The sequence below is a fragment of the Embiotoca jacksoni genome, unplaced genomic scaffold (assembly GCF_022577435.1).
Source record: "Embiotoca jacksoni isolate LCO1_2020_lvr unplaced genomic scaffold, fEmbJac1.0.p SCAF_12, whole genome shotgun sequence".
Taxonomy (NCBI): domain Eukaryota; kingdom Metazoa; phylum Chordata; class Actinopteri; family Embiotocidae; genus Embiotoca; species Embiotoca jacksoni.
Window position 1 is genome coordinate 2,698,829 of NW_027185252.1, and position 16,172 is coordinate 2,715,000.

At 42.4% G+C, this 16,172-nt stretch overlaps 1 protein-coding gene across 8 annotated transcripts in view; it reads left to right on the forward strand.

The window, feature by feature from the left end:
- ehbp1 (EH domain binding protein 1) overlaps positions 1 to 16,172 on the forward strand; it is a 137,865-nt gene that overhangs the window by 9,325 nt on the left and 112,368 nt on the right. For all 8 annotated transcript variants that reach the window (XM_069144219.1, XM_069144214.1, XM_069144212.1 and 5 more), the window contains exons 3-5: positions 7,029 to 7,086; positions 7,194 to 7,289; positions 11,174 to 11,227. In XM_069144219.1, coding sequence (XP_069000320.1) covers positions 7,029 to 7,086; positions 7,194 to 7,289; positions 11,174 to 11,227 — 208 coding nt within the window. The remainder of the gene's footprint in view (positions 1 to 7,028; positions 7,087 to 7,193; positions 7,290 to 11,173; positions 11,228 to 16,172) is intronic.

Consider the following 16,172-nt stretch of genomic DNA (forward strand, 5'->3'; position numbering starts at 1 on the left):
ACAGTTCCCTCTCCTCTGCTCCTATATGCTCTTTAAGCAGGGAAGATTTAAACAACTCTTACCTGACCTCCATTCATCAGGGAGAGACGGCGCCTCTCATTCACTTTCATCCATCTAACCCTCTTTCTTTATTACCTGTAACTTGCTCTCACTCTCACTAAGTCCTCAGCTATGGTAGACTGATAATTGGCTGCCCTTGACATCCAGTCAATCCGTCTTTGAGCTCCCAGTTACGACTGTCTCCACGCTAAGTTATCCTTTTAGGAAAAAGAGCAGCAACTGACTTGAAACCAACCGGGCTGTTTACTGAATGTAAAACCGAGCTGCTTTCCGAAGCAGTCTTCATGCTTGATGTGTTCAGGCGCTCACTGGGAATAACAAAGTCTGGGAAAATACTGTGCTGTCCCAATTCACACTCCACTTCTGTAGTCATAGATCACTTCTCATATCAGGTATTATATTATTAATAGTCTTCATCAAAGAGTGATTTAGATCTACGTGGGCAGCGGGACTGGTGAAACGTTCAAATCTGGTCATAAAGCATGTATTTTAGTTTTTTTTTTTTTATTTAATTGGTGAAAGTAAATTGAGTTAAAAAAAAAAAAAAAAAAATTTTTTTTTTTACAGCTGCAGAAATTTTCCAGCTACACGTACTGTTACAGCAGTTACAAGCAGACATTGCTCACACAGGCAGAATCAGACGCAAACTGATTAGTGAGGTGCTCTGGCTTTCAACTCCAGACACTCGTGTCAGGCTTCAGTGCTTTCAACGAGAACGCCGTGTCATTGACCCGGCTCGTGGTTGCCGCATGCAAACTGACTGACTGCTCTATAACTGGAAGTCAAGAGACCGTCAGTGGAGGCCGAAAGGAAGGAAGGACGGGGAAAAAAAAAAGAAGTGACATCTACACGCACATTTTACATTTTATAGTCGGTTTTTAAATTTTACAAATGCGTGCAGATCATTGTGTGTCAAACATAAATGTAAAGTGATATGGACTCGTAATGTGTCCTCTGTATGCGGGCAGAATTTGAGTTTTTGTCCTCCTCTACAGGCTGTTTTAAACTGATCCCACAATATTGCCACACAGAAGACCCAGGATTAAAAACAGGATTAAATGATCACATTCAAAAAGGCCCTTTGCCTTGTCATGCCCAGTATGTGTGCGCTTGTGTAGGTTGTGTTTGTTTAGCTTATCAGACAGTCTGGAGTGTGACTGTCAGAGATTATGTTTACGCTAGAAATATCTGTCGTGATAGCCGAGGCCACAGTCTCACTGATTGTCTCCGAGAATGAAAGCTGTCCTCACTCTCGGTTCTCCTCTCCCTCTTCCTTCCTCTTTTCCCCTTCATTTGTCTCTTCCCGCTCACAACCATCCTCTTGTTGCTGTCTCTGCTGAATCAGAAGTTGCCAAATGGGTCAGGTATAAAAAATACATTCAGCGTGTCATTTCTTTCATTTTGACTGGATCTTCAGCAGCCACGGCGGTCGTTTAGCACTGCAGATCCGTATGCCAAAGAAGCCCAGCGATAAACTAGTGGCTGGCGAATATGACTATTCTGCAGTTCTTTTTTACCATTTTAAAAAAAGAACTGCATAAATTATTCATAACAGTTGTTAAACAGCCTTATATCACGAGCAAATCGAGCAGTAATTATTCTCGGCAATAACTCGGAGCAGAACAGGGACAGCAACGGCACAAGACGGCATTTTGTAAAGGCATACAAAGGTTTATCAAACTTAGAAATCACAGTGACGTTTGCCACAAATGACTACCATGCTTGCTGCAAACATAAAATGCACTTTTCTCTGCATGCGAGACAAAACATCTGTTCAGAATAGTAGATATAAAAGCTGTCACATGTTGGATATAAGCTTAGTCAGCATTGTGTTATATTAGCTGACAGTAGAGAGAAGTAGCACTTGTCATATTTGGACACGAATATGTATAGTTATTACTTTCCCCGTTGCACAATCTCAATGTTGAATCTGCTGTCCTCAACTTTCGTCTCCCCCCCTCCCGCCAGTGTGAGTGATTTCAAAACCCCGTTGACTCATTTTGCAACTGTAAAACAGCCTCGGTAGTCTCGCATTTATTCAGCCAGTGTGGAAATGTCAGCCAACAAATGTTCAAATTTCATCTCCCGTGAAATGCGGGGATTTATTTAGTGGTCGTGTGTTTAATCAGGATTGTTTGACGAAGGGCTTGATTGTAATAGACGTTCATTTACATGTGAAAGCTCCACACTATTCCTTTTAAAATAAATATGCTCGGTATAGGGCGGTAGGGATGCAGTATTGGAGTGAAAAGATAAACTATTGCAAGATTATACGCATGTAAATCAGATTAAATGGCATTACTTTCTGATATCACCTTCCGACAGTTACATTCGGCAGCCTGCTTCTCTCCTACTGTCGTCTTCTGTCCGATTCTATACCACAAGGACAATAAGCTTTCATGCATTACAGTGACGCAGTCTGAGAGATTACATATCACCGTGCTTGTGTGTGTGTGTGTGTGTGTGTGTGTGTGTGTGTGTGTGTGTGTGTGTGTGTGTGTGTGTGTGTGTGTGTGTGTGTGTGTGTGTGTGTATTGCAGAAGAAGAGTATCTGTTTTTTGTTTTGTTTTGTTTTTTAATGCATCGCAGTGCTGTAGTCTGGGATGTTTCATCTTTCACCCAAATGGCCGTGCAATCGCTAGAAACAGATCTACATTTTCCTCTCTTTTAATGTCAGCGATGGACACGCAGACATGTCGTCTGCAGGCAGACGTCAAAGCTCTTCCTGCGCTGAGCAATGTCAGCATTTCTCCAGGATGATACGGTATCCACGTTTGATCGCCCGTCTCTCTACGGCGCAGCACTCCCGTACTTGTCTTTTCCCTTCCCTCTTCCCCTGACTGTCCTCTCTGCATTGTGGGCAAAGTCGGGGGAGCCGTCAGCTGGAATATTGCTGGAAAATACGGCAAGTCGGAGTTATTTTCTCGCCGCTATTTCTGGGGTGAAAATGGAAATCGTTATCGAGTGGACAGCTTTCCCTTTTTGGATTTTGCCAAAGCTACTATTGTGTTTTTAAAAATACACGATACTTTATCGCCGTGTTTACCGCCTGGCTATGTTTTATGGCCGTGCCACAGAACCAAACCAAGCCCTTTCCCCGCTGTGTGTGTAATTGGTGTGTGCGTCTGGGGACCGTCGTATCAAATGCGAAGTGGTTCCTTCCTCCTGCCTACAGGAAAGATAGGGCGGCCGCAGCTTCCTGACCCACCCTTCGCTTCCAGCCGCGTAGAGGATACGGACGTGCACAGAGTGTTTTACCACAAAGTGCATTTATGCGTCCAAACAATTTTCTGACGAGCAAGCGGTTTTCAGGGTCTTTGTTTTACGTGGCCGATATTATCCTACCGGGTAGAGGTGACGGAGTTATTCACTTATTTGGGAAAGCATCTCTTTCACTACTCAATAGTTAACTGTATGTCTTCCTTCTGACGTCCATCTGATTTTTTTTTGCCACCTGCCCTGCTTTAATTGAACTTTAGTCAACTTTATATTCTCCCACTCGCGTGTGTATACGCGTTCGTACACTGTGCCGTCGTGGCTCTTTATCGTGCCGAGCAGATCCGTGTCTGAACCGACGGATGTAAAGACGTGCAGCTACCTCTACTGCACAGTGTAGATAAGGTGGACTAAATGCAGCAGGGTACAGGTGACTGGAGAGTTTAGATTGCGTTTGTTTTGAAGTTAGAATATCTTCATGAGGCGATGCTTGAACCGAGAGAGGAGCGGGGTTATCAATAAGAATGTGCAGCACTAAATACCCCCAAAAAAATATCAAATGAAAAGATCTGTGAATCCTTACATGTTCACTAATTTCAGGTTTTGTGCGGATAAGAGCTGCTACTAAATACCTTAAATGTAAATGTTGAAGGGTTTATCAATTCATTTATGTCAATCTTGGAAGGACTTTCATCTCCCCCGCTGAGCTCGCTGACCCACTTTTAGTCATATCTGCCATCTCTTTCCAGCCTATACACACACACACACACACACACACACACACACACACACACACACACACACACACACACACACACACACACACACACACACACACACACACGTGCACATTCTTTGTTCATCTTTCTGCTGTCTTCTCTTCTTCTTGATCGTTTTTTTTTGTAATGATATTTAGCTCACACGTCCACACACAGGCACATTATTTCATTATTTTTTGTCTCTTTCATTTCCCTGTTTCTCATCCAGCTGCTGAGTTGTTGTTTTTTAGTCCAGTCAGTAGCTTTAATTAATTCCATACTCAAGTACAAAAGGCTTTGTTTGTTCTACAAACAGCAAAATCCACTATGTACAGTAACTTGAAACAGGCAGATCAGCACAAAAAAATACACTTTCATATCATTATCATCACAAAGAAACACATACGGTATATTTCCAAATTTGTTATCTTTATTCTTAGTATCCTAATAAACAACCTTTACGCAGACTAGAGCTCAGTCTAAACTGAATGCTTTAATATTAAAATAACTCCGTTTCCATTGAGGGCTGATGAATGCGTGCTTAAACCATCTTTCTTCATCGTATTTTTTTCGTTCCTCATCGACGGCTCATCGATTTCCCGTTGCGTACAGGATGAGAGAGCGTGCTGCCCCGAGGTCAGAGCTGAACGCAAGACACAACGACACCAAAACCAAAAAAATGAAGTGTGCAGAAGTCATTTAGCCTGCAGACAAATGGTTTACATTTTTCTCATAGCGCAGAGAAATACCGCCCAAAGTTCAATAACCGAGGGTGGTGTGTGTGTGTGTGTGTGTGTGTGTATGTGTGTGTGTTGTTGGACAATAGCTTCTCTATGTGGGGCCTCTCCTCAAGGCTGAAACTGTTATCTGTCACTCTCCCTCTCTCCACTCGTCTCTTTTCACTACTTCCCTCTCTCCCGGTTCTCTTCTGTCCTCCTTCTTCTTCTTCTTCTTTTTTTTTTTTTTCCCTCCCTTGTGTCTTCTTGTCTCTCCGTGTTACAGTGTGTCATTCGTTGTCTTCGCTGTTGTTTCTAAACATCGGAGTATCGCAGCTACGCATCAAACTCCGCTGCGGGAATATTTCCACAGATGTGCGTACAGAAGCTCGGTGTTACGTCGCACTTGTTCACTTCCATTCAAACTCCATAATCAGGCGGCTTCCTGTTTCTGTGTCACCCTTCACGTCAAACTTTAAAAGTAAACGGTGTTAGCTTTTTGATGCTGATACCAATATTGAAGTTTTGCAATTTCTTACTTATCAGTGAAATTATTTGCCGGGACAAATTGTTCGGTCGGGCTCTGACTTAGCCAAGCAGAACGCAGCAAAGAGATTCTAAAGAACCCCTGTAGGACCGGTTGCTCCCTTTCTTTTGTCCATTGTGAAGTCAGAGGTCAGGCTCGGCTACAGATCATCAGTCCCGGAGCTGGAGAGGGTACTTGCCACTGCAAGACAGGAGCTTAACCCTGGACTCTCCTCTTGACAACTGTGTTGGCAGCTGCTAACTGCGCCAGTCACAGTTGTCTCTGGCTAAAAGCCGAGGTATGACACTTCTTTAGTTCATCGGGTTAGTCAGAGTCACTTAGGTCCTGACAGCAAGATAATAGTATGCAAAAATCTGTTTTCTTTTCTCTTCACATACTGATTTCAACACTTCTTCTGAAGTTACAGAGCTCCAGTCTGATCCACCTTTCTCATAAGTAATAATAATCATTAAAAAAAAAGATCTGTTCCTTCAACCATTCTTTGCAGTTATTAAAGTAAAAAAAAAAAAAAGTATGTCACATAAATCTAGTGATTGCTCTTGATGACTTGTTGGCCCGAAGTGAGTGAAGGATTTTAATATCGACAAACACAATAAGGTTGACACGCATCCAACGCACCCCGACTAAATATATAGATATTCAACAGAAGATATAATTTTACTATAAAGTGTTACTTTAAATGTAAAAATTAACTGGGTCAGCCCCGAAACTGTGTTTGTCCTCCTCCACCACACCCTCGCACACGTTTACAATCTACTGTACTCCTGCAGCAGCAGTGACAGGTGAGCAGGTCCAGACTTGCCAGCGAGGTAAGAGTGAAATGTGGACAGCCACGAACGTGTCACAGTGTTCTTCTCACACTAAGGCGAAAATAGGGCTTCGTTTAGCCTTTGCATTGAGGTTTATCTAATGATTTAATAGAGCGTGTTGTGGAATTTATTTGATGTGTTTAATGTTTCGTAAAATGTATTAACCCCCTCTCACTCCCCCGTGTATCTCATGCCCGTTGATCACATCAATCAAGAATTATTTCAGGTTACTTACCTGTTTAATGATGAGGAAAATGCTGACATGGCACTGAATACACTTTTTCGCCGACCCATACATTCGCATCGTACAGCGATACGATGATTTGAGTTACGACAGCTGCGACGAGCTTCTTAAAGACGCCGATCTGCCTCAGTCGGCACCCTGACTGTGTTTCGTTTTTTCACTTCACTTCAGTTTCACTCCTAAACGTTAAACAATCTTGGTGATTGATGGAGGAAGTCAACTCGTGTTTTGGACTTCAGGTTTTTTTTACCTGCACACTTTCTTCCCCCGTCCATTGCTTTTGCCTTTAATTGATTTCTGACCGCGTGGTTACACAATGTTGTCCTGTCGGGGCAGCGTGACTCTGGCCTCCACTGGGTCGGATTAAAGCAACTCTCAGCCTCCTACAGTGTTTTCCTGTCACGCTCTTCTGTGTGTGTGCACTGTGTATTTCCGCATGAGTGTGTGTGTATGCCGCAGTCATCAGGGACAAAGCCAGGGTTTGGTTGTCTTGTCATGATTTATTCATGCCATCAGTGACTATGCAGGTGTGTGTCGTAGAAAGCTTATCAGGGCTAAACCTGAGGCTTTAAGATGGTAAGCTAAATTGGACTGTCAGTCTTAACATGTTGATGTGTGGGCACAGATATTGATGGATTCGTCCACTCATCTTCCTTTTTTTCTTCTCCCTTTTCACAGGCAACCAGACAAACTGGTGGTGGTTTGGACGCGTAGAAGTCGGCGGAAATCCTCCAAGGTTTGTATTTGATGAGTGACATTTGAAAATCAAAATTCAGGAAAAGAAAACACGTTCTAATTCTCAAATCTAATTGTTTTTTTTTTTTTTGCCCCTCTGTCCTGCAGGCCCACAGCTGGCAGCCTGGCATCAAAAACCCCTACAGAGGAGTCGTGGTGTGGCCGGTACCAGAAAACATTGAGATCACTGTCACTCTTTTCAAGGTAGGCTACAGCTGCTTAATCTGTATGGATTTGGGTTTTTTTGGTAAAACCCGATGCTGATTTTGAGTCTTTTTTTTTCTTTTCTTTAAGTTTTCGACTGAACATCTGTATACATACAGTAATACAGTTGTGTCTGTAAATGACACACTTGTATGGATAGTATCTGTCACCGTGCCTGGCTTACTTAAACATGCCGGGCCTCTGTGCTGACAGGAGAGCTCAGAGCTCCGTGTCCTGTTACTCTTTCACTGCCTTATCCAGACCTCCCTCCACAAATACCGACATACCTGCTGCTTGCTGCTTTATGAATGTGGTGGCAGCGTTTTAGTTAGTCAGGCACTGGTAAGTTCATTTCTAACGCCATAACAACAATTTAGAGAACCTTAACACAGAAGGCCCCTAAAAGTGCTTCATGTGAACTCACTCACAATAAAAAATAAAAAAAATCGGAGACTATTTTATCTCCAGACGTTTGTTAAACACATCCTATGATATCAGCTTTTGTGAGTTTCCTAGACCTGTGCTTGTTAAGCACCCCTGTACATGTTAGTATCTCTTTTTTTTTTTTTTTCTGGGCCCGCGTCCACTTCCTGTCCCAGAGGAAGTAATAAAAGCTGTTTTTGTAATGACACACAAAGCAAAGCCACTGAAAGGCACTTCACCCACTACTGTTGGATAAAGTCCAAATCAAATAACATTGTCTCTGCAATCTAAAAGCCTGTTGTCTTTGGTAGAACCGTTTTCATTCACTGATGCAGCTAGAGTGAAGATAAAGCCCATAACCCTGACCTCACAAACCATCAGCTTATGAAGTTATTAGAGATAAGGCCACGGCTAATAGTTGCCTGCATATATATACTATAGATAACAGCTATATATCAGTCAACCTGACTAACATAAGTCTGATACACACTGGCTTTTACTTCTTGTTTGGGCTCCACAAGATCTTGATGAAAAAATATTGGGTTGTCAGATGCTTGACTTTCTTCACCACACATTTTTTTTTTTTTTTTTTTTTTTTTTTTTTTTTTTTTTTTGGCTCTTCACTGCTTTGTGCATGTAACATACAGTCAGCTTGCCCGAGCTTGTTTACTGGAAGATACCGTGTACAGTTTTGTGCTGTTGGGACCGGTACGACTCGAGTCATACAGTCGGTTAGCAGGGCTGATAAAAAACAATGAAATACAAGTAGCACAGACTTAAGCTGGGTGTCATTTCTCAATGGATTCCTCACATTATCTGAACTGATGTCTAAATGTGTAAGGATATTACAACTTCTGATGAACCAATTTTGACTTTTCTTTTTGAAATCTCTCTCTGCAACACTAAATTTCTCGCGTACCCCGTTTACGTCATAAATCTTCTATCGTCTATGCAAATTTAAAACCTATTAACTTTCAGTTTACATATTTCTGCAGTGTGTTGACTGAAGGTGAAAGTAAACTCTATCCGTGATTTAAAGATACTGTCTGGCCTGAAGCGCTGCTGTGAAAACAGCTGAGCTCAGCGTTTTTTTCCAGCATATACCTTAAGGTGGTACACGCCACCAGGCAGCCTGAGCTTAACTTTGTAAACTGCAAGAAAATATTGAAATTAAAAAAAACGTATCTGGTCTCTGGTTGTTCACTCGACAGACAAAAATCAATTCCACCTGAGACATTGCGCTGAATGCAGAGTGGGAAGGTGCTACAGTCCCACTCCGGTGAAAAGCCGTTGACCTGCCAGCATGTTTGTAATCGACAGGATTTGGCTTGTTACTTTTAATATTTCGTCAGCGCTTTCCAAACCAGATAAATAGGTAAAAGGCTTGGTTGCGCAAGAACAAAAGTTGAAAACATATATACCCTATGAAGTTCCTTGTTTATGCTGAAACATGTTAGCGACGGCAGTATTTCACAAAAAATAATGGCGCACTGTCTCCGACATGCAGCACTAAAACCCTGCAGGCTGATAACGTCGTGCTCTGTTGGCTTTTAGAAGCAGTTTATGTGGTTGTGAAATGGGAGAATGAGGCAGCTGTATTACTTGCAAGTGTGTGTGTCTGTGGGCGTTGTGTTTGTGCCAGACTGCAGGAATATTGATTTCCAGGGGTTGTGTCACAAGCGCTGTCAGACAAACAGGCCATCAGTGCATGTGTTGCACACACCGGGGCTGCAGCAAACCGATTATACTCAGCATTGATTTGATATTGATTATTCATTTTTGTCTGTAAAGGCAAGAGTAATGGAAAGAATAAGCAATAACAATAGAAAATGCCTAATGCGCATTACAAGAGTCTAAAGTGATGCATTAAACGAGCTCATTTTGGAGGTTAACCCTTTCTTAGCAGATATTTAGTGCTTTTATTAATAAGTGATTTAATTAACATTAAACGGGTCGTGCTATCTTTGCATTAACATATCAAATATTTGATCGGTGTGATTTTCATAGTCGTGTTTGCTTTGTATATGGGTTGTGCGCAGAAGTGTGTGGCTGTTAACGTGTGTGCATGAGAGGAGGGTGTGCTGATGAGTTTAGATGCACTCAATTCTAGAGTCTATGGATCAAACCGCGTCGGTTGACCTTGCTTCACGACCCGCATCTTCAGGGTCGGGTGGGTTGCAGTATGTAAATGTGACATAAAAGCTTACCAAAAAAATGAACTCGGGAGTCTGGCAGTAGAGCACAAAATACTGTAAGTGGGACTCCGGGCCCGAAAGTAACAAACGTGGAAATGCTTTAGCGGGCTTGACTTGAGTCTGATGGTGAAGAAGCGGATTTAATGAGTATCTAACAGGCTGATATGAACCGGTCCATCTTTGGGCCGAGCGTGTGCCACGAGATGTACACATTCAGTCTGAAAATGGTCGGTAGTGTCCGGAAGTGATTTTTTTTTTCTTTTGCTCGTGTGTGTCGTGCACGTGCTTCTGCATGCGCTGCAGGGCAGTGAAGGTCTTCCAAGACGGCACATTAAGACACAGGGCTGCTTTCCGTCCTGCTGCCTCCATTACAGCCAGCTCTCAGCCCCGTCGATAGACAGAGAGGAAGATGGCAAGAGAGACAACGCGGTGATACATAAACTGATTTATCAGCACAAACACAACCTGGCAGCCAGACTCGGAAAGACTGAGAAAGCATTTTTCAGCTTTCTAATGTCAGTGTATAATGTTTCCTTTCTCTTGATATTAAAGCTTAGATTAAGGAAAAAAAACAAAAAAAACAGGTCTGTCTGGATCCTTAAAATGTTTATTTGATGATTATCGTCATACAAATAACTGCAATTACTGATTAAATTATCTTTTTCTGTTGCCACTATTTTTTAGTTTAAGCGTAGTTTAATAATACACATGAAGAAGAGCCATTTATTGACAGTGTTGTTTGGCTTTGCAACTAAAATTATAATGTCAATACCAATCGATGCTCATCGAAATGCGATCAGTCAAATATTAGAAAACAGCTGTTTTAATATAGATGAATAATAATAATAATTTAAAAAAAAACGACTTTAAGGATGCGAAATGATTGTGGACCTGATTCTGTGATTATTGTGACAGGCCTGAAAAAAGCCTTAATTTCAGATCGGCTCCTTAGAGAAATACTCTGACATCTATTGAGAGAAGACCAGGAGGCAGGAGCTAATTATCATGTGATTGCGGTTGCCACGGCGCAACATTCGATGCATGTGTAAGAAGGGAAATAGGACAGATAAACAGGTCAGTGGGTGAATGGAACGAGAAAACTGTGCGCTGGAAGAGCAGATCAGCTATCAGTCATTAACTGGAGTGTTTTCTGTGTCACAGTTTTGTGTTTGAAGTCTACTGGCACAAGACCACAATGAAAAATGTAATTTGATTAAACAATTAAGTCTCACGATTGATTTTTGTTTTACCTTGCCCTTTTTGCAGGATCCCCACGCAGAGGAGTTTGAGGACAAAGAGTGGACGTTTGTCATTGAAAATGTGAGTACTACATTATGTCATTTCTTTCCACCTCGTTTTTTTTTTTTTTTTTTTTTTTTTTAATCTCTTTTTCATTGCCTTTTTTCAAAAATGTTCTGGATATCTTTATGGTAGGAAACAAAGATACAGTTTCAGGTGTCTCCCTCAGAGGCACCTGGACTGTCGTGTACAACGACCTGTCCACCTCCAGTAAAACAAGACAAAGAAATATATTCCATATTCTCAGTATTCTCAACTTTTTTTTTTTAGGTACATGCTGTCATCTAGCATTTCATGTGCAGGTTCTGCCACCATGTGGTCAGTTTATGGCATTGCATGCTTCTCTAAGTGAATGGCAGCCCTCATAGTAAACCACTTCCCTCATGTTGGTGTAAATACATTACTGCTTGGCACAGGTTCCTCTCTTTGTGTGTGTGTGTGAAACGTATATCAAGTGCAACTTTTAACTTCATTATGACCACCGGTGTTTCCATCAGTTTATTTACTCATTTAGTAATTTTCTGATGACAAAAACTACGTTATTTTCTTACCCTGTCCAACAGAGTGACTTTTTGAAAGTGGGGAATACTTACATGACCTGAAGTAACCATACAGTATTAATGAAAACTAGAACTTGCTGTAAAGTCCTTTTAAAAAACAGGGAAGGTTGAAAAGAGACAATTTTATGGATCACTATGGAGTCCAGAAAAGATAGATTGAGAAAATGCAGGTGGGGAATTGAAACAAAGAGAGAGAAACGTGGAGACTATTTAAACATGTTCCAGAGATCTGCCTGGAAACGGGAAACTTTCTGGTTTAAGGCTGTTTGCTGTTTCTCCAGCTCTGTGACATGGTGTGCTTGAAACACACAGACATGTTGAACAACTGAGGTCTTTGTGTGTACACATTGCACTTTTTTTTTCTTTTTCTTTTTTTTTTGTCATAGCTGGAAGACTTAAGTTACTTTGAAACTTATGACAAATTCTTTCTGAGGCAAAGAGCATTTGTTCATGTTAGTTTGAGCAAATTCAAACTAACCGGTCATTTGTTTGAATTACATGGAAGGCAATCCGTGCAGTGAGACACAGTAAGCAGTGACGGTCCTTTAAGCAGTGCCCATCCCTTTTTCTGTTTATAGTGGGTCAAAGACTTGTACTTAAGGGTTTAAGTCTTTTAAATGTTCCCATGTGGTATCATTAAACTGCATTATGCAGCTTAAACACACAGTCCAACAAGGCTGTACAGTGGACGTTGCTCCATTCACTTCGCTGTCGCCTTTTCAGTGTCTACGTTGGCTACTTCCCAGTTTGCAAAAGACAGCGGTAGAAAAAGCAGCTTTAGACTGTAATATTTAACATGTTCACATAAAAGACAGACTCTTAAAGTAGTATCCTCTGCGTTGGAATCAGTTTGCACTCTTGAGTACAAGTGCACGATGATCGGGTGTCTTCCTGTAGCTGTCACAGGAGTTTGTTCTGATCCGTTTGTTGAAGAACAATCCTCGATGTCCACACTGAAGATCAGCGTGGCATCTTTTAGCTGCAAGCTGGAAACATATTCAATTATCTCTCCACTCACTTTTTTTTTTTTTTGTGTGTTGATCAAGTTGATACCAGCTCTGACCTTTTTAGTTGTTGTTGTTATAGAAGCTTTTTTGTGGGGAATTTAGGAAGTTATTATTTAGTTAACAAATGTATTGTAATCTGCATAAACATGAGCTGTTGTAAGAAATTCATCTGGAAATGTATAGCAATGGTTGTGGTTCACAAAGGACATCTAGATTGACCAACGATAGACTTCCAAACGCCCTGGTGTGTGACTTCGGGGAGACGGTGTCATCGCTGGTGATCAACGAGGACAGACCTCTGAGATTCCTCAATCCTCCCCATTTAAAACAACCAAAAAATGTCGATGTTTGGTGGGAAAAAAAATAGTCGGAAAGCCGTCCGAGTGCATCAACGCCGTCACTTTCTGTACACGTCAAGCTCAAAGGAACGACGGCAGACGCCGCTCTACCTTTCTCTCTTTGATGGAGAGCCGAGAAGACAAGCGGGTCAGCCGGTCCTCTCCGGCCGGAGCGTGGGAGAGAAGAAAAAGAGCGCAAGAAAGGGGAGAGAAAGAGGCAAAGTTTGTGGGTTTGCCTGTGTCTCTGCATACCTGACTAATGACGGAAAGATCAAAGCCACGCCGGCCTCCTGACAGCAGGAATGGAGAATACAGAGGGGAGGGGGGGGCAACCTTACACCTTCAGATGCGGAGGGTTCGTGGTTAATATTGCCTTTGCAGCCTATTTTGAGAAAGCCGTCACTTAAATACACACGAGCACCGACAGCCGCAAGAATTTTGAGCTTTTCTTTTTTATTATTATTACATAAGTACTACTGGTTAGTCCTTTTAAATTTACTAAGTACTTCTAATGTGAAGTAGAGAGGGACAGACACGGGTGGAAAGAAGTACAGACGGCTTAAAAAATGCTGATATTCTGGTCTGGTTTTCAGCAGTTTGAGGTCGAGGTTTGTCCATTGATGGCTTCATTTTAGGGCTTTTATTGTTTTTGTTTTTTACAGTCATGTAACGTGTGTAGTTGTCGTCAACTCGAGTAACATTCACCTTTATCTCCCTTCTGCTCTGCTGTGAGTCGCACACCCCCGGCCTTCATGAAACACAGACACTTAGCAAGAGATTAGAAACTGGACAAATTGGCGCTGCGTTCAGTGACGGATCCGATCTGAACTTTATAAATTGACCACAAGAGGGCAGTCTAGCCTAAGAGCTGTGTATTTCAGAAACGGTCCTGATTTTAATCTGTTGGATCACCTCCTTATGTCACCTGTGTGTTTGTGTGTCAGTGGGTAAAGTGTGTTTATGCGTGTTCCTGTATGTTTTTTGTTGTTGTTGTTGTTGTTGTTGTTGTGAGTGTGATGAAGGTGTAACAGCATCCAAACAAATCTTTGTATATGCCTGATCATATTTACTTTAGACTTTGCTTGCATGTGCCTGAATGAGCTCAGGCCCCCCCCCCCACCCCCACCCCCCACATGCCCCTCCACCCTACCTGCCAGGTACCTAAGCTAATATAAAGTCAGGATATATGAATGAATGCAGCAGTGAGTGGCGCTCTGAGGAGGAGGAGGAGGAACAGAAGAAGAGGAGAGGTGAGTTCTCCTGACCCCTCATCAGACGGCGGAGGAGAAAGGGGAAGAATACGCCATTGTGCCCGAGCGCCGAAGATGATGAAATTCAAGATCCCCGCGCTCTGGCTTCATCTTAATCTGGGGGGCCCAACCTCGCGCTAGGCTAATCCCTCCCCGTCGAATTACTGGCCCTGGCTAGATTGTATTTTGTCATTGAAAACGGCAGTGTCAAACACTACCTTTTTCTCTCCTCTATTTGTTCGTCTGCCAAGGCGAATCGCATAATCAAAAGGACGTAGAGAGAGAGAGAGAGAAAGGAGCAAAGAAGAGGAAGCGACGACGAGAAGGAGGGAGAGAAGGTGGAAGGCTGAAAATGGCTACACAGTAGTATCTCTAAATTGCATGCTACCCTTGCCTTTCACCCTTTCTCAAACAGGCGCGTATTATCAAAAAGGTGGGCAAATTGAGAGTCAAAAGATTGGACGGCTATATTTGAAGGCATTGTGCTGACGGACTCTTTTGTGTGTGTGTGTGTGTGTGTGTGTGTGTGTGTGTGTGTGTGTGTGTGTGTGTGTGTGTGTGTGTGTGTGGAGGGAGGGAGAGAGGAGGGTTTAATGTGTGTATGTATGTCTGTGCGTATTCTCTCTGCGTTTGCATATCAGCCAAAGCTGGAGATGGGAGACCAACTTCCCTCATCTTCAAAGCTTTTGTGGGAGGATTTAAATAACACACACACACATACACACACACACACACACACATAGACACAGACACGCGCACACACACACACACACACACACACGACCGTTGTATTTAAAGTGAGAAGCTATCATGTCTGAATACATTGAATATACAGTGATACACACTCCAAGGCCCACTGTCCTTGCCCCCCTGCCTCCCTCCCTCCCTCCCACCCTCCCACCCAATCTTTCTCCCCCTCCAAGTCATACTTCACCTTTTTTTCTTTCTTTTTTTCACTCGCAGTACATCAATGTCACGCAGGAAGGAGAGAATTTCCAAATCTATGGCTGCTCTGCCAAATCACCACTCACACAGTTTGACAGCCTGCCTGCTGCATGTATCCGCATTGTAAATATTGATTTTGAAATTGCCACTTGAAGCACTGACAGCTTTTAACTGCCTGTTTTTAATACTTTAAACCTCCTTTTTTTTGTTTTGCCAATAAAGAGGCCTTAATGGTTTGTCACATACTTGTACGATTAAAAAAATAAAAAATAAAAAAAAAACTTTGCAAATGTTCTGTTGCTTTTCTTAGTTTTTACTTGAATCTTTTCGATGCATTTTTTAACACATTACGTATGAAAAAGAAAAACAAGCTTTAATGCAGTGTGTCTGTACCAATGTTTGACTTCACGTATGCGCTTGTACATGGAGGGATTTTCATAATGGCTTATGATAATGTTTCCCCTTCGGTCATGTTGCCGGTTTCTTCTCCCGTCTCTTCATCCCTATTTTTTTTTTTTTTTTTTTTTCCCCCTCTGTGTCTCTTCTCTTTCAGTCATGTCTCTGAGGTGAAGTCCCGTCTATTGTGGACCCCATCCAACTCCATTAAGGCCATTTCCACGCCACATACCTCCCACTCACGCCCACTCACTCAGTCACACACTGACACACACACACACAGCGAAAAACCATGACACCCGACCACTCACACACACACACACACACACACACACGCACACACACACACACACATAGACAACCTACCTCCATCACCTTTGCACACACACCCTCTCTCTGTATTGTACCCATCGCCACGGTGTGTATACTTCCCCCTTCCCTCCCCCCCTCTCTGTCTGGAACACATTACG